Below are 22,389 nucleotides of genomic sequence, written 5' to 3'. Positions count from 1 at the left end.
AGAGATACTGTGACGAAATCTTGAGGCCCATTTTCGCCGCCATCACCTTATGTTTCAGCATGATAATGCGCGGCTCCATGTCGCAAGGATCTGTACCCAATTCCTAGAAGCTGAAAATGTCCCAGTTCTTCCATGGCCTGCACACTCACCAGACATGTCACCCATTGAGCATGTTTGGGATGCTCTGGGTCGACGTGTACGACAGCGTGTTCCAGGTCCCGCCAATATCCAGCAACTTCACACAGCCATTGAAGAGTGGGACAACATTCCACAGGCCACAATCATCAGCCTGATCAACTCTATGCGAATGAGATGTCGCACTGCATGCGGCAAATGGTGGTCACACCAATGCGTCCCTAGCATATCTGCTGGCCAGGCAAACTCTGTAGAAGTAATTGTGAAACTGAGGTAAGGGAGAGCCTTAAAGCCAACCTAGGAAAGCTGGAGAGGAGAGAGAGGACACTGAGGATGGAGGGAAAGAGTGACAGTGAAAAGAGTGAGGGTTAGATAAGAGGGAGTGAGGAAAGAGAAGAGAAACACCTTGTGGTGGTGAGCTCAGGCCAACGCTCCAGTCCAATAAGGAAAGGGAACAGACTCACAGATAGTGGCCAGACTCCTCTCTCTCTCGCTCGCTCATAGCCACTGTTTGCCTGCCACTGCTTTTACTACCTCTCTTTTACTTTTTCCCTCTTCTCCCAGCTCTCTCACTCCAGACCACTAATACCTGTGTCCTCTCATATTTTGGTGTTCTATTCCTCCTTTTCCTCCTGCTCCCTTTTTCCTTTTTGTGTAAGTGCTGAGTTTTCTGACTGGGCTATGAGCCTCCTGTATCTTATTTTTGGTTATATAGGCCCTCTCTCTACGTCTTAACTTTTTTTCATCACACAAATCTTAAAAGGCACAAACATGTTATTCTGGGCTAAGGTTTAGACTGGGACCTAGAAATAGGCCTAAAATACTTTAGTATGGTCTGCTTTCCAAATGGCACCCTATTCCCTATATAGTCCAGTATATAGGAAACATATGGTGCCATTTGGGGCATAGACATGGACTTTTTATATTGCCCTGCATAAATTCCATGTCGTCCTGTGCCTGTTTCTTGTCATGGTATAGGAGAGTACAGAGAGAGGCCTGTCCTTACACGTTGGTTCACACTCTCTCTGATTAGGAAGTATTCTCGTGCTACAGAGTGTAACTGTGGCTTACTCACTCCATCTACACCTCACTCCATCCCATCCCTCTCTCCTCGTGTCCCTTCACTCATCCGTGCCCACGGCTGTTTTCAAGAGGTCCAATGTTGGGGTGAAGGTGTGTGTGTGCGCACGTGTGTGTGCATGTGAGAGAAACATGTGGAGGTGTGCTTTTGCTGAGCGATGATGAGGGAACCCATAGAGTAGTTGTGGTGAAGTGTAAGAATGTCTGTGACTGTTGACAGTCAGAATGTCAGTGGGTGTAGGGGACAGCAGGAGAATGCAGTGCTCTATTCATCTGTTGGCACCAGGATAAGTTAACTCACTAACACATCCCCTTCAGTTGAGAGAACGTGTGTGTGAGAGAACGTGTGTGTGTGTGTGAGAGAACGTGTGTGTGTGTGTGAGAGAGACGTGTGTGTGTGTGAGAGAGAACGTGTGTGTGTGTGAGAGAACGTGTGTGTGTGAGAGAACGTGTGTGTGTGAGAGAACGTGTGTGTGTGTGAGAGAACGTGTGTGTGTGTGTGAGAGAACGTGTGTGTGTGTGTGAGAGAACGTGTGTGTGTGTGGGCGTGGGGGAGAGAACGTGTGTGTGAGTGAGAGAACGTGTGTGTGTGAGAGAGAGAGAGAACGTGTGTGTGTGAGAGAGAGAGAGAGAGGCGTGTGTGTGTGAGAGAGAGAGAGAGAGAGAACGTGTGTGTGAGAGAGAGAGAGAGAGAGAGAACGTGTGTGGTGAGAGAGAGAGAGAGAGAGAGAACGTGTGTGTGTGAGAGAGAGAGAACGTGTGTGGGAGAGAGAGAGAACGTGTGTGTGAGAGAGAGAACGTGTGTGTGAGAGAGAGAGAAGGTGTGTGTGAGAGAGAGAACGTGTGTGTGAGAGAGAACGTGTGTGTGAGAGAGAGAACGTGTGTGCGTGAGAGAGAGAGAACGTGTGTGCGTGAGAGAGAGAGAACGTGTGTGCGTGAGAGAGAGAGAACGTGTGGTGCGTGAGAGAGAGAGAACGTGTGCGTGAGAGAGAGAGAGAACGTGTGCGTGAGAGAGAGAGAACGTGTGCGTGAGAGAGAGAGAACGTGTGCGTGAGTGAGAACGTGTGCGTGAGTGAGAACGTGTGCGGGGGAGTGAGAACGTGTGCGGGGGAGTGAGAAAGTGTGCGCGCGGGAGAGAGAAAGTGTGCGCGCGGGAGAGAGAAAGTGTGCGCGCGGGAGAGAGAAAGTGTGCGCGCGGGAGAGAGAAAGTGTGCGCGCGGGAGAGAGAAAGTGTGCGCGCGGGAGAGAGAAAGTGTGCGCGTGCGAACGTGCGTGCGCGAGCCAACGTTTGGGTGCGTGCGAGCGACCGTGTGTGTGTGATAGAGAGCGTGCGTGCGTTAGCTTTCGTGTGCACGTGTGTGCGCGTCCGTGTTTTGAGATGTGGCAGAAAGCCTCATGGAGGCGCCTGCTTTTTTTATTGCATAATCTCTTGTTTGTGTGTTTATCAGTATATGTGTGTGTTTGGTTTGTGCGTGTGTTTGTATAATGTGACTGTGTGTGAGACAGTGCAGCATGCCTGTTGGAGGCGCCTTCTTGTTTACAGTGTAATCTGTGTGTTTGTTTGGAGCCATGTGATCAATTCAAGGCCTTTGATAAAAGGCCAAAGGGCCAAGGTTCTGCTGCACTTTCCTCTTTCCCCCTGTTCCCCATTTCTTTCTCTTCAGCCTTTTCCTCTACATCTGTCTTTCCCCATGATCTCTGTCTAGCTCAGTTTATAAGTATGTCTAACACTCAAAATATTGTCACAACTACATCAAGATGTTCAGATCTGTTGTAGTAACGTAAGGTAGATATTTGCTGGGACAACCCCCCCCCCCATATTTGCTGCAATATTATGTTTGTATCTTTTGGCGTAACGGCTAAGGCTAACATTTTCTGGACCAGGGTTTGAGTCCCGGTTGGGACCACCCCCAAAATTTGATGCAATGTTATGTATGGTAAAATAACAACCCCTTTCTCTGTCGCTCTCTCTAGGGGCAGTACCAGCCTTCAGACCTCCTGTGCCCAGAGACATATGTCTTTGTGCCTATAGAACGCTGCATCCCCAGCCTGGAGCAGACCCACTACGCACGCTTCAACCAGGACCCCGACGCAGGTACTGAAAACAACACAGCAACCTACAGTACACTACGAACGCTATCCTACGGCACACTGACCTATATCAGTCATTCTTGTGGTCGGCAGTAGCCTCAAGGTTACAGAATTGGGCCAGTAGGCGGGTTGCTGCTTCCAATCCTCGGGGGAAATGTGGCTGCAGTGAGCCGGCAACCGGAGGGTTTCTGTCATCAAAATCTCAACTACCATTTACTGCCATTGTGCCTGTGTGCGAGGCACTTAACCGCTACAACTGGTTCGGTTTGGGAATAATATTAAGCACAAAAAAGGCAAATTTCCAATTGACATTGGACAGTAATGTTTCGATTGTATTCACAAGCTGTTATGGATGCGTGTGTGCTCAGATGAACCTGTGTGTGTGAGCCGAACCAACTAATCCGAGTCTGATCGTGCAGTATGTTGAAACCTCTGGCTTAGCTCCAGACACTGAGCTTTCCCTGAACCCAGGTCAGTTTGTGTGCTGGCTCCACTGTGGTCAGACACTGTCATTATGGAAGACTCAGGGCTGCATCTCAAATGGCACCCTGTTCCCTACATAGTGCACTACTGGGCCCTGGTCAGAAGTAGTGCACTATGTAGGGAAAAGAGTGCCATTTGTGATGCAGATGCTGTTATTATTACCAGAATAATGATATCAGTGATAATAGCTGGGCCGACCAACAGACGCCACAGCTGGGAGGGAGAGAGTGGAGAGGAGGACAAGGAGGAGAGGAAGAGAAAGAGGGTTCATTGCGGATAACTGCCAAGTGGGGTACTTGAAAGTACTCTCTCGCTCTTACTCACACATAATGATACACACACACTCCTCTCCCTGTTCTATCTATGTCCCGATCTGCTGACTGTTCAGTTCTCAGTTGTTAGAGTTCTATATCAGCACACACACTCCTTTAAACTGTTTCTACCTCACCCCACACTTCTACCCCCACTGCCGGGTCTATAGTAATCCTCTCCAAAGCTATTTAGCTCTTCCAAGATGAGCCTGGCTCCGTTTAGGCGAGCCTCACCTCTACTCACTGATCTGGCTAAGTAAAAAACAGGCTAATATGTACAACTACCAGATCTTGAGATGGAGAGAAAATCCTCTAGAAACCATCCAGAAGAATTTGTCTCCAGTGTGTATGGCAGCCTGCAAGCGGAGAGAAAGAGAATCGCTGCATTTTCACACACGCACACACAGACAGTTGCTTAGGCTGTTTCCAATGTCTAACACACCAATAGAGTGTGGCGCAAGCGGTCACGTTGGTTTTGGCAGGCAGAGGTGTGCGTACTTTCCTGTGTGTGTGTGGGTGTGGCGCGCACGCAACTATCTCATTCATTCATTCATTTTTATTTAGCTACTCTGTTACATTTACCACTGTTTTCCAGGGAGTTTTGTGTGTGTGACTGTGTGCCAGAGTTTCCGTTAACTGGGAATTGCCGGCTTTTGGCAACAAATAAAAATAAATAAAGGAAAGCGGAAGAAAAAATAATTTTATTAAAGATTGACGCCGGTCAAATTCTTTGGGAGAAATTATGGAAATACCAGTCGATGTAAATACATTTGATCGGTCGATTAGGTTAATTTGCATAATTTTGTGGCATTCAATTGGTTCGTGTCTATTTTTGTTAGTCGTCATTTATCTTATCATACGCGCACAGCATATGCTACAGAGTCTAGTAGGCTATGAGCGGTATCAAATTAATTTCCTTCAAACTGCATGCAGAGACATAAAAATGGTATCCAAGAGTTCATCTTATTCTGGGGAAGAAGATGAAGGGCATCATTGACAAAATCCCAAGGCATCCCTTTTAAGGATAATTTGTAAATAAGTCATTTTGACTGAACATATGGACTTATTACACAGTAAGTCTGACCCCTCAAATGTCAATCATTGGTAAAGGTCTGAAGCAAGGGTATTAAAAAATATTTATATATATACAGTTGAAGTCGGAAGTTTACATACACTTAGGGTGGAGCCATTAAAACCCGTTTTTCAACCATGGCACAAATTTCTTATTAACAAACTGTAGTTTTGGCAAGTCGGTTAGGACATCTACTTTGTACATGACACAAGTAATTTTTCCAACAATTGTTTACAGACAGATTATTTCACTTATAATTCACTGTATCACAATTCCAGTGGGTCAGACGTTAACATACACTAAGTTGACTGTGCCTTTAAACAGCTTGGAAAATTCCCAAAAATTATGTCATGGCTTTAGAAGCTTCTGATAGGTTAATTGACATAATGAGTCAATTGGAGGTGTACCTGTTGCTGTTTTTCAAGGCCTACCTTCAAATTCAGTGCCTCTTTTCTTGACATCGTGGGAAAATCAAAAGAAATCAGCCAAGACCTCTACAAGTCTGGTTCATCCTTGGGAGCAATTTCCAAACGCCTGAAGGTACCACGCTCATCTGTACAAACAATAGTACGCAATTATGAACGCCATGGGACCACGCAGCCGTCATACCGCTCAGGAAGGAGACGTGTTCTGTCTCCTAGAGATGAATGTATTTTGGTGCGAAAAGTGCAAATCAATCCCAGAACAACAACAACAGGACCTTGTGAAGATGCTGGAGGAAACAGGTTCAAAAGTATCTATATCCACAGTAAAACGAGTCCTATATCGACATAACCTGAAATGCCGCTCAGCAAGGAAGAAGCCACTGCTCCAAAACCGCCATGAAAAAGCCAGACTACGGTTTGCAACTGCACATGGGGACAAAGATCGTACTTTTTGGAGAAATGTCCTCTGGTCTGATGAAACGAAAATAAAACTGTTTGGCCATAATGACCATCGTTATGTTTGGAAGAAAAAGAGGGAGGTTTGCAAGCCGAAGAACACCATCCCAACCGTGAAGCCCAGGGGGTGGCAGCATCATGTTGTGGGGGTGCTTTGCTGCAGGACGGACTGGTGCACTTCACAGAATATGAAGAATGGAAAATTATGTCGATATATTGAAGCAACATCTCAAGACATCAGTCAGGAAGTTAACGCTTGGTCGCAAATGGGTCTTCCAAATGGACAATGACCCCAAGCATACTTCCAAAGTTGTGGCAAAATGGCTTAAGGACAACCTAGTCAAGGTATTGGAGTGGCCATCACAAAGCCCTGACCTCAATCCTATAGAACATTTGTGGGCAGAGCTGAAATATCGTGTGCGAGCAAGGAGGCCTACAAACCTGACTCGGTTACACCAGCTCTGTCAGGAGGAATATGCCAAAAGTCACCCAACTTATTGTGGGAAGCTTGTGGAAGGCTACCCGAACCGTTTGACCCAAGTAAAACAATTGAAAGACAATGCTACCAAATACTAATTGAGTGTATGTATACTTCTGACCCACTGGGAATGTGATGAAATGAATAAAAGCTGAAAGAAATCATTCTCTCTACTATTATTCTGACATTTCACATTCTTAACTTCTTAGTGATCCCTTTCCGCGCCAATCCCAATAACAGGATTGATTTGACAACACCCAGTGAAATAGCAGTGCGCCAAATTCAAAAACAGAAATACTCATAATTCATAAATCATACAAGTGTTATACAGCGGTTTAAAGATGAACTTCTTGTTAATCCAGCCAGTGTCAGATTTCAAAAAGGCTTTACGGTGAAAGCAAACCATGCTATTATCTGAGGACAGCACCCCATCAAACATACACATGAAAATCATAATTCAACCCGCCAGGCACAACACAAAAGTCAGAAATAACACATAATTCATGCTTTACCTTTGAAGATCTTCTTCTGTTGGCACTCCAATATGTCCATTAAACATCACAAATGGTCCTTTTGTTCGATTAATTATGTCGTTATATCCCCAAAATGTCAATTTATTTGGCGCGTTTGATTCTGAAAATACACCGGTTCCAACTCGCGCAACATGACTACAAAGTATCTAATAAGTTACCTGTAAACTTGATCCAGACATTTCAAACAACTTTCCTAATACAACTTTAGGTATTTTTTTGCGTAAATAATCGATACAATTTAAGACGGGATAAACTGTGTTCAATACAGGATGAAAACAAAGTGGAGCGTGCTTTCAGGTCACGCGCCTCTAACAAACAGTACACTTCACTCGACCCTCGTTCTGAACAGCAATACTTCTTCATTTCTAAAGACTGTTGACATCCAGTGGAAGCGATAGGAACTGCAAGCAAGTGCCTTAGAAATCTAGATTCCCATTGAAAACCCATTGAAAAGAGAGTGACCTCAAAAATAAATATTCCTGGATGGTTTGTCCTCGGGGTTTCGCCTGACAAATAAGTTCTGTTATACCCAGACATCATTCAAACAGTTTTAGAAACTTCAGAGTGTTTTCTATCCAAATATGCATATCCTAGCTTCTGGGCCTGAGTAGCAGGCAGTTTACTTTGGGCACACTTTTCATCCGGACGTGAAAATACCGCCCCCTAGCCCAAAGAAGTTAAAATAAAGTGGTGATCTTTACTGACCTAAGACAGGGAATTTTTACTAGGATTAAATGTCAGAAATTGTGAAAAACTGAGTTTAAATGTATTTGGCTAAGGTGTATGTAAACTTCCAACTTCAATTGTATATATACAGTACCAGTCAAAAGTTTGGACACACCTACTCAATCAAGGGTTTTACTTTATTTTTAGTATTTTCTACATTGTAGAATAATTGTGAAGACGTCAAAACTATGAAATAACACATGGAATCATGTAGTAACCGAAATAGATTTTAGATTCTTCAAAGTAGCCACCCTTTGCCTTGATGACAGCTTTGCACACTCTTGGCATTCTCTCAACCAGCTTCACCTGGAATGCTTTTCCAACAGTCTTGAAGGAGATCCTACATATGCCGAGCACTTGTTGGCTGCTTTTCCTTCACTCTGCGGTCCCACTCATCCAAAAACATCTCAATTGGGTTGAGGTCGGGTGATTGTGGAGGCCAGGTCATCTGATGCAGCACTCCATCACTTTCCTTCTTGGTCAAATAGACCTTACACACCCTTTACACAGTCATTGTCCTGTTGAAAAACAAATGATAGTCCCACTAAGCGTTTCAGTTCGCTGCAGCTAGCGACTGGAACGAGCTGCAACAAACACTCAAACTGGACAGTTTTATCTCAATATTTTCATTCAAAGACTCAGTCATGGACACTCTTACTGACAGTTGTGGCTGCTTTGTGTGATGTATTGTTTTTTCTACCTTCTTGTCCTTTGTGCTGTTGTCTTTTCCCAATAATGTTTGTACCATGTTTTGTGCTGCTACCATGTTGTCATGTTGTGTTGCTACCACACTGTGGTGTGTTGCTGCCTTGCTATGTTGTTGTCTTAGGTCTCTCTTTATGTAGAGTTGTGTTCTCTCTTGTCGTGATGTGTGTTTTGTCCTATATTTATATGTTATTAATTTTATTTTTTATTTTTAATCCTAGCCTCCGTCCCCGCAGGAGGTCTTTTGCCTTTTGGTAGGCCGTCATTGTAAATAACATTTTGTTCATAATTGACTTGCCTAGTTAAATAAAAGTAAAATAAGCCCAAACCAGATGGGATGGTATCGCTGCTGTAGCCATGCTGTTTAAGTTTGACTTGAATTCTAAATAAATCACAGACAGTGTCACCATCAAAGCACCATCACACCACCACCTCCATGCATCACAGTGGGAACCGCACATGCAGAGATCATCTACTCTGTGTCTCAAAGACACGGAGGTTGGAACCAAAAATCTCAAATTTTGACAAAGAACAGATTTTCACCAGTCTAATGTCCATTGCTCATGTTTCTTGGCCCAAGCAAGTCTCTTATTGGTGTCCTTTAGTAGTGGTTTCTTTTCAGCAATTCAGCAGTTTCATCATAGCGCTTGATGGTTTGTGTGACTACACTTGAAGAAACTTTAAAACTTCTTGATGTTCCGGATTCATGTCTTAAAGGAATGATGGACTGTCGTTTCTCTTTGCTTATTTGAGCTGTTCTTGCCATAATATGGATTTGGTCTTTTACCAAATAGGGCTATCTTCTGTATATCACCCCTACCTTGCCACAACACAACTGATTGGCTCAAACGCATTATGGAAAGAAATTCCACAAATTAACTTTTAGTAAGGCACACCTGTTAATTGAAATGCATTCCAGGTGAGTACCTCATGAAGCTGGTTGAGAGAATGCCAAGAGTGTGCAAAGCTGTCATCAAGGCAAAGGGTGGCCACTTTAAAGAATCTCAAATATAAAATATATATTTTTTAAATAAGTGCATTTTCCCCCAAAAAATGTTTTTATGAATATCGCTGGCAACAAAATAAACAAAATTTGAATTACATACCTACAGTAGAAAATAGCTGAATTTCTTTATTCCTCAACTACAAGTATGGGCTCCCGAGTGGCGCAGCGATCTAAGGCACTGCATCTCATTGCTAGAGGCGTCACTACAGACCCTGGTTCGATTCCAGGCTGTATCACAACCTACCGTGATTGGGAGTCCCATAGGGCATTGCACAATTGGCCCAGCGTCGTCCGGGTTACGGTTTGGCCGTAACCCGGAATTAGAATTTGTTTTTAACTGACTTGCCTAGTTAAAGGTTAAATAAAAAAATATTGAGAAAATTACACTAATTGGAGCCAATTACACTCACTGGAGTATCTGACATAGGATTTGAAAAATCACTCATGAATACGTTACCAGTGCAGCAAGTGCAACTTGCTTTCTTTTCTTTTTCTTTATTTTGGTGACACTTTGTTTGGGTAGTCGATCTGTAGATGGACTACTGATGGTCCTCCTATCTGTAGATAAGCAACTGCTTGCTAAGGTTAGGGTAAGGTTTAGGGTTAGTAAATAGTTACTGATAGTCCATTGGTAGATGCGCTACAGACTATCCAAATAAAGTGTTACCATTCATTTTTGCTGACCTTAAAGCAAAGGTTCCAATGCAGCCGTTTTTATCTCAATATCAAATAATTTCTGGGTAAATAAAAGTTTGTTGGTTGCGTACACAGTTTAGCAGATGTTATTGCGGGTGCAGCGAAATGATTGTTACTAGCTCCTTACAAGGCAGTAAAATGTCAAACAAGTACACAAATAATTAATGTGTAAAAAATAAAAATAAAGTACAGAAAAAAAATACAAATCAAGAACATCAGGACAAATCCAATTAACAACCCAAATAGCACTGTAACAGTAATCAAAATACAATCTATACGTATGTACACCGAAAGAATTTGCACACGATACCAAGGTTATTATAGCTTGTTCAACACTCACTAGCCATCACTAGCTAACAGGGAAGAAATCTGAGGGCGAGCACGGCGCTTGACTGGGCCAAGCTAGAATACCTTGAAGTTTCTGGAGCCATTCGCAATCCACACCGACCGACTTGCGGACCGGTGACTGAGCCAATCTAGAGCAGCTTGATAATGGGGGTTGCCAATTTGCTTGGGAGGGGGTCCCTGGGCAAGAAAAGATTGAAGTCCCCTGCACCGAATTACACTGAACAAACATGACCGACTGCCTTGACTTGGTATTATGTAGCAACATTTGAAATTGTGTTTTTTTTACGTTGGATAAAAGTAGTCTCAGAGCTAGAAAATCATATACTGCAGCTGAGGAACATTGGGAAAGTCATTTTGCTTTTAAAATGGATAAACTTGTAACCCCACTTTTGAGAAAATGGCCCTTGAATGTTTTGGTACACCTACTGGAGAGCTCTTATTTGTCTACACCCATTCAGCATGGTTCACAGCCTCTTAAGCCTTAGTCCCACCCATCTCTTTAAGGAATCACATATAAGGCCATGTGGTAAACACACGCTTTATCAAAACAAATCTATGTTTATTTGTCACATGCACAGGTTACAGAAGGTGTAAACGGTACAGTGATAGTACTTGCATAGGAGCAATATCAAAAACAAAGTGTCCAGATAAAAATGTTTTATAAATATTTTATTGTTATTAGATGACGCTTACCCGACACACTTGTCTAAATTGATGGGTCATGTGAAGTAAATGCTATAACCATCCCTCACTGTCTGGGTCCCTATTGTCTAGACATGTACACATGTTCATGAAATGCAATCGATGGCCGTAATCCCCCCCAGACACACCTGGTAATTTGATGGATCATGTAATAATCCGGCCGAAGTGGAGTCTTTTGTTTAGATATGTAGCTAGCTAAACAATGAACCGGCATAACCCCAACTCATACTACTACCAATGCAAACATTGTCATAGCTGTATGACAGTATGTAACACCAGTATGTAACTATCTCTTGACATTTTTCTCTCGGGGTATGTCTCTATAAGTTTGGCACATTCAGCCACTGGGATTTTTGCACATTCTTCAAGGCAAAACTGCTCCAGATCCTTCAAATTGGATGAGTTCCGCTGGTGTACAGCAATCTTTAAATCATACCACAGATTCTCAATTGGATTGAGGTCTGGGCTTTGAATAGGCCATTCCAAGACATTTAAATATTTCCCTTTGAACCACTCGAGTGTTGCTTTAGCAGTATGCTTAGGGTCATTGTCCTGCTTGAAGGTGAACCGCTGTCCCAGTCTCAAATCTCTGGAAGACTGAAACAGGTTTCCCTCAACAATTTCCCTGTATTTAGCGCCATCCATCATTCCTTCTACTCTGACCAGTTTCCCAGTCCCTGCCGATGAAAAACCTCCCCACAGCATGATGCTGCCACCACCATGCTTCACTGTGGGGATGGTGTTCTCAGGGTGATGAGAGGTGTTGGATTTGCGCCAGACATAGTGTTTTCCTTGATTGCCAAAAAGCTCAATTTTAGTCTCATCTGACCAGAGTACCTTCTTCCATACGTTTGGGAAGTCTCCGCCTTTTGGCGAACAACAAACATGGTTGCTTATTTTTTTCTGGCCACTCTTCCGTAAAGCCTAGCTCTGTGGAGTGTACGACTTAAAGTGGTCCTATGGACAGATACTCCAATCTCTGCTGTGGAGCTTTGCAGCTCCTTCAGGGTTATCTGTGGTCTCTTTGTTGCCTATCTGATTAATGCCCTCTTTACATTGTCCATCAGTTTTGGTGGGCTGCCCTTTCTTGGTAGGTTTGTTGTGGTGCCATATTCTTTCAATTTTTAATTATAAAATAATAATTAAAGAAACTGGTACACTTCATGTGAATTGATGGAATTAAATCAAACAATCCTAAATGTTTATCTGGACTCACCGTGTGGATTGATTTAATAGAGAACATACCATTGCACTCTTACACACAGACACACACACACACACACGATAATCCCCCTCTCTCTCTCCATGTGTCTGACTTCCTATGTGTCTGGCTCACGTCCTCTTATCAGTCTCTCTGTCTCTAACTGGTTGTCAGAGGTACTTTAGTTGTGCTCATCACAAGTGCCACTAACTAGGTCTGGCTCTAACACTAATGCTCTCATCCTGAGTGGATCATTAAATCCTTCTGTTCTGAGAGAGATCACTCCACCTCTTCTTTCCTCTTCTCTCCAAATCCCCTGTTAGAGCTGAGATGAGAGTGATGGAGAGGAAAGATGGAAGTACTTAGTGAATTAGACTTAGAGCTATTTTAATGAGTGAGACATTTGGTTTTAGTCTGAATCTGTGGCACCTCTGCATTATTAACATCCCTATAGATACATCATCTTGTATTGATCAATGTTGATGAAACAGACCACACTGGATCCACAAATCAATTCTGTATGCTGCTTTCTTGGCCAGGGCTCACTCAAAAGAGATGTCAATCTCAATGTGACTTCCCTGGTTAAAAAAATAATACATGAATAAAAACGGTTGTCAAAGCCCCGGAGCTCCTTGTCTCGGTCCTGACCCTCTCACTCCAGAGACACTACCCAATTTACCCCTGACCTCTAACCTGGAAGAAGTTCTCCGCACACCCATGTCAGTGGACGTCCGGTGGTCCTGACGGACCGTGGGGGTCTGGAGCCGCTCACCAGGCAGGAGCCCTGGAGGAGAGAGGAATGGATGTAGGGAACAAGTGAGCGAACGAGGGAAGGAGGACTGGGGAAGGATTTGTTTATAAGCGGAGCGGATGTTTGGATTGTCTGATGGAGGAAGGGAGAGAAGGAGAGACCTGGTTTCCTCTCTTGTGACAGCTCTGCTCAGTGTTAATGGCAAGGTTAATTTGGCAGCTAAAATGCCTCAGCCTCTCTATCCTCCAGCTCTGTTTATGACTGTCTGGATGCGTCCCAAATGGCACCATATTCCCTACAGTGCACTATTTAGGGAATAAAGTACCACGCTGTTTTATAGTCCCTCTGTTTTTGCTCTCCTCTGGGGGAAATACCCTGTACGCTCCATTCTGCTGTCAGCTCTGTGATGGACATGCTCAGGAATGTTTGTGTCCCTGCTAACAGAGCTCCATTTCGCTTTTCAGTGCCAGATAGCATGATGCTAACAGAGCTCCAACCTGTCCTCAAGGCCAAAAAAGAGTGCTCACACAAATTCAGGACTTTATGTCCTGAATACAAAGCGTTATGTTTGGGGCAAATCCAACACAACGCATCACTGAATAGCAGTCTTCATATTTTTGATGCATGGTGGTGGCTGTATGCCAAGAGTGTGCAAAGCTGTCTTCAAGGCAATGGGTGGCTACTTTGAAGAATCTAAATATGAAATATATTTTGATTTGTTTAACACTTTTTTTGCTTATTACATGATTCCATATGTGTTATTTCATAGTTTTGATGTCTTCACTATTATTCTACAATGTAGAAAATAGTAAAAATAAAGAAAAGTCCTTAAACGAGTAGGTGTCCGAACGTTTGACTGGTACTGTATGTCAGCTTAAATTATGGCAAGACTTGAACATGGCTGTGTAGCAATGATCAATAACCAACTTGATAAAGCTTGAAGAATTTTTAAATGAAAAATGTGCAAATATTGTACAATCCAGGTGTGCAATGCTCTTAGACTTACCCAGTAATCACTGCCAAAGGTGATTCTATCATGTATTGACTCAGGGGTGTGAATACTTATGTAACTGAGGTTTCTGTATTTCTAAACATTTCTAAAAACATGTTTTCACTTTGTCATTATGGGGAATTGTGTGTAGATGGGTGAAGAAAATACATCTATTTTAATCAATTTTGAATTCAGGCTTTAACAGAAAATATGGAAGTCAAGTGTTATGAATACTTTCTGAAGGCACTGTAACTTGTTTACCCTTATGAAGCCACAGGCGTAAATATTCAAGTTGTGAGATATTGCTGATTTTGTTTTTCGTTTCAAAAGTTGAGGCTGATATGTAATAGATTTCACAAATCAGCATTTTTAGAAGAGATTAAAACAACTGAAAACAACTGAGTGTTTAAATAAAACATGATGCAAAACTGTGGATGTAATAATATATCACTCAAAATATAAATATCCCCCTGTAGTAGAGGAAGAGAGTGAGGGAGAGGGAAAGAAATAAGTTGGGAGCCCAAGGGCATTTTCCAATTCCTCCCTTTTTCTCATTAAACCCACGTGGGAATATTATTTAATAAAATGTTGTGCTGAACTGTGGAAGAAACAAATCTTGACTAAAGTCAGAAACCATCCAGTGGGTCATTATTGGCCACACTGTATTTGTGCATTCAGTTCCCCCTCTACTCCTCATCCTCCTCTTCTCTGCGCCTTTAATAATTAACATGAAGACTGGATTTGAAGCATTAACTATATCATATTGGTTGACTAAGGTGGTCCCCTCTCTCTTCCTTCTCCTCATCCTCCTTAGCTCCGCTTCTTTATAATTTTCATCATTGAGTGTGAATGGATCTGAAGCATTGTTAGGGTTCTCTGTGTCTGGATCACGTTGGCACACTAATGCCCTACAAGTGGAGAAGTGGGCAGTTTATCAAAAGCTAACTCCAGTCGTCGTTGTGGAACAGAGCAACAGAATGTAGAAAGTAAAAGTCGAGAGGCAGAAGTCCAATGATGCATGGTCATGTCAACACTATATAATAGTAGTATTGTTCGTCTGTTTATCTCTCTCCCCCTCATCTCATCTCATAACTCTTCAGCTGGAGAGCAGAGACGGGCTTATTTGGGTGAATATTTTTAGGAATTCATTTCAAATTGGAGCAATAAGAGAAAACACACACAGTCCGTACACCACCCTCAGCTGGGTACCACATGTGCCTAGCTCTAGTTTGGAGAGTAAAGTAATGGAGAGTGGGCGGGAGACTTTTTTGTCTATTAATAACAATCATAACTCTCCTTCTGTTTCGCTCATTTGTCGCCACGTGGCTGCACTGCCTGTTTGGAATCACCGTGTTTATTTTCTCCCTCCTGGCTGACCCTACAGTGCGTGGCTGGACGGTCAGTCTACTTCACATCCTGATAGGGAAACGGCTATTGGTGTTCTACTGATTGATAGACAGATTTGGGCCCTCAAAGTGTACGGGTTGTACTGTATTGACCTGATTCCGCTTAGTGTAGAGATACACTAAGCGTGCACAATTCAGACTTTCACATTCATTGTGTCAAAGGGAGACATGCACAGGAGTAAAAACAAGTTGGGCTTTTAAGTCGGAGTATGGCCCTTAATGTGTATGTAGAAAGGTAAACCCAGGTGACATGATATTCCCCAATGCCCTGTGCCGCCTCTCTGACTGTTGGCACTATTGTGTGCTAGCTGGCCCGGCTCTTCACCACTGGAGAATGGATTGTGCCTCGAGGTGTGTGGACCAGGGGTTACCTACCTCTTCACCCTTTTTTCCACCCAAATCTGCGAGGACCATTTTTAGTGCTTTCTTCACTGCTCTTCGGGAACTCACTGTCAACCTTTGACTGAGAAACTAGTTTCGCAAGCCGGGCCAGGAGTGAGGCCTTGTAAACAACCCAAAGTCAGACCAACACACCTCCATTGCTCTAGGTTAGGGGAATTGGGGCTGGGGAGATGATGATAATACATGGGATTTAAAAAAGCACACTGTACAGCAAGAGTTAAAAAAAACAAGAATAACAACAAGAAATCCACATTTTATTACATTACAACCTTATTCTAAAATGTATTAAATATTTTTTTTCCCTAATCAATCTACACACACTACTCCATAATGACAAAGCAAAAACAAGTTTGTTGAAGCACATTTGGCAGCGATTACAGCCTCAAGTATTTTTTTGGTATGAAGCTACACGCTTGGCACACCTGTATTTGTGGAGTTTCTCCAATTTCTTCTCTGCAGATCCTCTCAGGCTCTGTCAGGTTGGATGAGGAGCGTTGCTGCATTCAGAGACTGGTCCCGAAGCCACTACTGCGTTTTCTTGGCTTAGGGTTGTTGTCCTGTTGTGGAAGGTGAATCTTCGCCCTAGGCTGAGGTCCTGAGCACTCTGGAGCAGGTTTTTATCAAGGATCTCTCTGTACTTTGCTCTGTTCATCTTTGCCTCGATCCTGACTAGTCTCCCAGTCCCTGCCGCTGAAACCATCCCCACAGCATGATGCTGCCACCACCACGCTTCACTGTAGGGATGGTGCCAGGTTTTCTCCAGATGTGACACTTGGCATTCAGGCCAAAGAGTTCAATATTGGTTACATCAGACCAGAGAATGTTTTTTATCATGGTCTGAGTTTTTAGGTGCCTTTTGACAAACTGGAAGGGGGCTGCCATGTGCCTTTTTACTGAGGATTGGCTTCCATCTGACCACTCTACCATAAAGGCCTGATTGGTGGAGTGCTACAAAGATGGTTGTCCTTCTTGAAGGTTCTCCCATCTCCATAGAGGAACTCTATAGCTCTGTCAGAGTGACCATTGGGTTCTTTGTCACCTCCCTGACCAAGGCTCTTCTCCCCTGATTGCTCAGTTTGGCTGGTCAGCCAATACTAGGATGAGTATTGGTGGTTCCAAACTTCTTCCATTTCAGAATGATGGCCAGTGTGTTCTTGGGGACCTTCAAAGCTGTAGAAATTGAATGGTACCCTTCCCCAGATCTGTGCCTCAACACAATCCTGTCTCGTAGCTCTACGGACAATTCCTTCATCCTCATGGCTTGGTTTTTGCTCTGACATGTACTGTGGGACTTTATATAGACAGATGTGCCTTTCCAAATCATGTCCAATCAATTTAATTTACCTCAGGTGGATTCCAATCAAGTTGTAGAAACATCTCCAGGATGGTCAATGAAGACAGGATGCACCTGAGCTCAATTTCCAGTCTCATAGCAAAGGGTCTGAATACTGTAAATAAGGTATTTGTGTAGATAGATTTTTTTTTTTTTTACTTAATCTGGTTTTTAATAAGGCTGTAACGTCACAAAATGTGGAAAAGTTAAGGGTTAACTACAGTGAATGCACTGTAGTAAAGCTAATTAGCTTTTATTTCTATTTAAATTAATTAGAGCTGAGTAAGGCTAAGTTGAGGGGAAAGCCAGATGGTACCAGTGGTATTTGAGTCTGATTTTGAACTTAGCTAGAGTCAGAGTTGTGGGTGACTGGAGGGAGAGAGTTCGAGAGTTTGGGGGCAGCGGTGCTGAATGCAGAGTCTTGTTTTTGGGCTGGTTAGTAATCCAGAGTCGGAGTGGAGACAACGGTAGGGTGTGTGTGTGGAGGATGTCTGAGTGGTATGAGGGGGTAAGGCCATGGAGGGTGAGGAGTAGGATCTTATAGGTGACGTAGAATTTGACTGGGAGCCAGTGAAGGTGATGCAGAGTGGAGGTGATGTGTTCTCAGTGTGTGAGGACACTGACAGTTGCTGGACACCCCAAATAGGACTCCATTGCAGGAGTCAAGACATGTGACAAAGGCATGTATGAGGGTCTCCACTACCGGATTTTTGAGGGATGGTCGGAGTTATGTATGCGTTTGTTCTAATGGTTCCTGGATTCCTTGAACAATTATCCATGCTTTAACAACCTGTCCATGTCAACAGAGGTGTATGAGAACGAATGTGTTTGTATGTCTACGTTTAGATATGTCTTGTGATTGGATTGAGCCTTACCCTGGGGCCTGTTCATAAGGATGTAACAGAACGTTACAGTTCCACTTTAAAGAAGTAGAACTTATAAAGGCTTTATATAGCTATGCTTCACAAATCATCAAAGCGTTTACCATATTGTATAAATGGTGTGTAAAGAGTGACACAAAATTCCCACTAGGGTAAATTGCCAAATGTGATGACATGTTTACACACCATTTATAGAGTATTACATACGCTTATAGATATGTGAAGCATTTATGTAGTGCTTACGAAGCCTTTATGTATGTTATATACAGCCTTTATAAGTTGTACTTCCTTTAAAGTGGGTCCAACGTTCCAATAGAAATGTATCGGGTAGATCAGATAGGACTGAGTTTAATAGCAGGAACCGAGTTACCGAGATTTGCCGCCCAAACAAACTCCTGTTTGCCGTGATAAATAACTGCGAGAAACCAGTCAATTATAAAACATTTTTTCTATGATCAGCATTACGTGAAATTGAACTGTTAAATTATATCCAATGCCTTCTCTGCTCTATCTGCATGATCAATCAACACTGAGGGTGGGGACAGACTGCGCATCTCAGTATGGAGCACAGTTCACAATGCATGCATCATCTCATCAGCTGGTAACTTTTTTCTTCTGACAGGTATAGCCTATGCTACAGCAATATTAGGCCTAATACATCTGAATGATAAATTAATATAAATGTGCGTCTATTTTCCACATTTCCATCTGGCTTTCGGGGGTTACCTTATTTTTTAATTGTAAAGATCATAAACAGTATCACTCGAATATTGTTACTTTAAATCAGTGCGCACGCAAGCACTCTGTCTTTCTCTCTCTCCATCAAGTGCATTCAAATTGCATTTAAAATACACTAAACAAAAATATAAATGCAACATGCAACAATTTCAAAGATTTTACTGAGTTACAGTTCATGTAAGGAAATGTCAATTGAAATAGATTAATTAGGCCCTAATCTATGGATTTCACATGACTGGGAATACAGATATGCATCTGTTGGTCACAGATACTGTACCTTAAAATAAAAGGTAGGGGCGTGGATCAGAAAACCATTTAGTATCTGGTGTGACCACCATTTGCCTCATGCAGTGTGACACATCTTCTTCACATAGAGTTGATCAGGCTGTTGATTGTGGCCTGTGGAATGTTGTCCCACTCCTCTTTAATAGCTCGAACTAGAACAAACTGTCGTACACATCGATCCAGAGCATCCCAAACATGCTCAATGGGTGACATGTCTGGTGAGTATGCAGGCCATGGAAGAACTGGGACATTTTCAGCTTCCAGGAATTGTGTACAGATCTTTGTGACATGGGGTCGTGCCTTATCATGCTAAAACATGGGGTAGTGGCGGTAGATGAATGGCACGACAATGGGCCTCCGTATCTCGTCACGGTATCTCTGCATTCAAATTGTCATCGATAAAATAGATATTGTGTTCGTTGGCTGTAGCTTATTCCTGCCCATACCATAACCCCACCGCCACCAGGGGGCAATCTGTTCGCACCATTCACATCAGCCAACCGCTGGCCCACAAAACGCCATACACATTGTCCGCCATCTGCCTGGCACAGTTGAAACTGGGATTAATCTGCGAAGAGTACGGTTCTCCAGCGTGCCAGTGGTCATCGAAGGTGAACATTTGCCCACTGAAGTTGGTTACGAAGCCGGCCTAAAGTCAGGTCAAGACCCTGGTGACAAAGGTCACGCAGATGAACTTCCCTGAGACGGTTTCTGACAGTTTGTGCGGAAGGTCTTTGGTTGTGCAAACCCACAGTTTCATCAGCTGTCTGGGTGGCTGGTCTCAGACAGTCCCGCAGGTGAAGAATCCGCATATGGCGGTCCTGGGCTGGCGTGGTTTCACGTGGCCTGAGGTTGTGTTGCTGGTTGAACGTACTGCCAAATTCTCTAAAATTATGTTGGAGGCGGTTTATTGAAGAGAAGTTAAAATTCAGTTATCTGGCAACAGCTCTGGTGGACATTCTTGCAGTCAGCATGCCAATTGCACGCTCCCTCAAAACTTCAGACATCATTGGCATTGTGGTGTGACAAAATGGCACACTTTAGAGTGGCCTTTCATTATTCCCAGCACAAGGGACACCTGAAATAAGCTTTTTATGCGTATGGACAATTTCTGGGATCTTTTATTTCAGCTCAAACATAAGACCAACACTTTACATGTTGTGTTTATATATTTTTGTTCAGTTTAGATGATCCTGTTCAAGATTATTGGACAGTTCACTGTTTTCTTGCGCATTTACGCACCTGCTCTGCGCTGGCCCCTCTCCTCCTTAGCTCCTGCTAGGCTAGAATAGCTTGTTGGAAACTTGAGCATTTCTTATACTAATAGACTATTCGAGGAGCGATGCAAGTTTGCCCTTGTTTGTTGAAAGTTAAATGAAGCAGCCAAAAGAGTTTGAAAGAAGAGAGAGAACATGCGATGGCGATAGGCTAAAGCAAGTAAGCTATTTAGTCAGACCCATGAACATTCAATCCTCGTGAAGAGAAGCCAAAGCCATCTGCATCTTTTTCTAGTCCTATATTATTCAGGACCACATCAGACTATGATTTGCTAGTTGGGCCATGGGGTGGGGGCTTTTCAATGGGTTGGTTCTGGTGGTATTGAAACTGAATCTGATGGAAACTGAATGGCACACGATTCTGTCCGATGGTTTTATATGCTTTAGAATGACACTTCTGGTTTTGGCTGGAAATACCAGGGAGGAAAGTAATTGATTTATTCTCTGGATGAAACAATTGTAAAATACCGGGAAAATATTCAACCTGTAGTCAGATAGAATATGGAATCAATCATCTCGGCTCAATTCAGTCTATTTCTATCTGCAATGTTCAGAACGTTTCACATCACTGAATTCACCACTGCTCTGTCTTTCTGTCCAGGTGATACACACGTACTGAAGGACCTGGGTCGTGCTCTGGTGCTGTACAGACGGACAGTCATGCCCTACGCCGCCTACGCCCGCAAACGCAAGGGCTCCAACGACGAGATGGAGGTGGCGCAGTACGCTGGCCTGGTGGGCCAGGTCTGCGCTGAGAGGATCCTGCTATACCGGGCGTAACCCACTGGGGCCGCCACCGCCACCCTGCACCTTGATCCACTCATGTCTCTCTCTGTCCCGCTGTCTTTGTAAGTGCTTTCCGCTGCTTCACTCTACAATAGCCTCACCAAGTTTAGCTCTACTACACATAGGCCGAACCAACACATTCAAGTATGTACCTGCATTCAGAAAGAATTCACACCCCTTCACTTTTTTCACATTTTGTTGTGTTACAGCCTGAATTTTAAATGGATTATATTGACATTGTGTCACTGGCCTACACATAATACCCCAGAATGTAATTATGTTTTTAGAAATGTTTACAAATTAATAAAAAATGAAAAGCTGAAATGTCTTGAGTATTCAACCCCTTTGTTATGGCAAGCCTAAATAAGTTTAGAAGTAGAAATGTGCATAACAAGTCACATACTAATATGCATGGACTCTGTGTGCAATAATGTGTTTAACACTAGAACCGCTGGGCCTGGAGGGACCAATTTTCAAGCTAATGAGCAGTCATTCTGACTGCAACATTCTAACAGTATAATTAATACATTTCATATACAGTATGCTATCGCAAAAATAATAATTTTGGTTGCGTTTATGAAGGCTTTGGGTAAAAAAAAATCTAACACAATAGCATTTTGATTAGTTTGTTACTGTAGGCCAGTCAAGATCACTTTCGCAGTCAAAAAGCAAGCGGAGATCTACAGCTCAGAATTTTCTTAAAACATGACTTAAAACATGAACCTAATAAAAACAGTTGTGTAGGAATGAAGTCTGTGCAGTAGACCTAGTACATTATCACAGCATATTGGCTATATGCCTGGCCTGCCAATATTGTTCTTCTTAGACCATATTATATTTCAAAACTCAAGCTTTGATAACAAAATAAATCAGTTGGTGTAGCAAGGCACATCTGAGCATGAATTTAAATATATTTTTCAAATAATTTGCTTTTTTATTGTACCAAAAGTATTGTGGACACCTGCTCGTCGACCATCTCATTCCAAAATAATGGGGATTAATATGGAGTTGGTCCCCACTTTGCGGCTATAACAGCCTCCACTATTCAGGGAAGGCTTTCCACAAGATGTTGGAACATTGCTGTGAGGACT

The 22,389-nt window shown here is 43.0% G+C and overlaps 1 protein-coding gene across 3 annotated transcripts in view; it reads left to right on the top strand.

Moving 5' to 3' along the window:
• Nucleotides 1-21,622, top strand: part of ate1 (arginyltransferase 1) — a 228,999-nt gene extending 207,377 nt beyond the window's left edge. For 2 of the 3 annotated variants that reach the window (XM_014154421.3, XM_014154420.3), the window contains exons 11-12: nucleotides 3,190-3,310; nucleotides 21,114-21,622. In XM_014154421.3, coding sequence (XP_014009896.3) covers nucleotides 3,190-3,310; nucleotides 21,114-21,292 — 300 coding nt within the window. In that variant the 3' untranslated portion in view covers nucleotides 21,293-21,622. The remainder of the gene's footprint in view (nucleotides 1-3,189; nucleotides 3,311-21,113) is intronic. The other variant, XM_045700642.2, reaches the window with a different exon arrangement.
• The last annotated feature ends 767 nt before the right edge of the window (nucleotides 21,623-22,389 follow it).

This window comes from Salmo salar, chromosome 18, assembly GCF_965601325.2.
Source record: "Salmo salar chromosome 18, fSalSal1, whole genome shotgun sequence".
NCBI classification, from domain to species: Eukaryota; Metazoa; Chordata; class Actinopteri; order Salmoniformes; family Salmonidae; genus Salmo; species Salmo salar.
The sequence above is the reverse complement of the archived record's forward strand: the minus strand, read 5'-3'. Positions and strand labels throughout refer to the sequence as shown.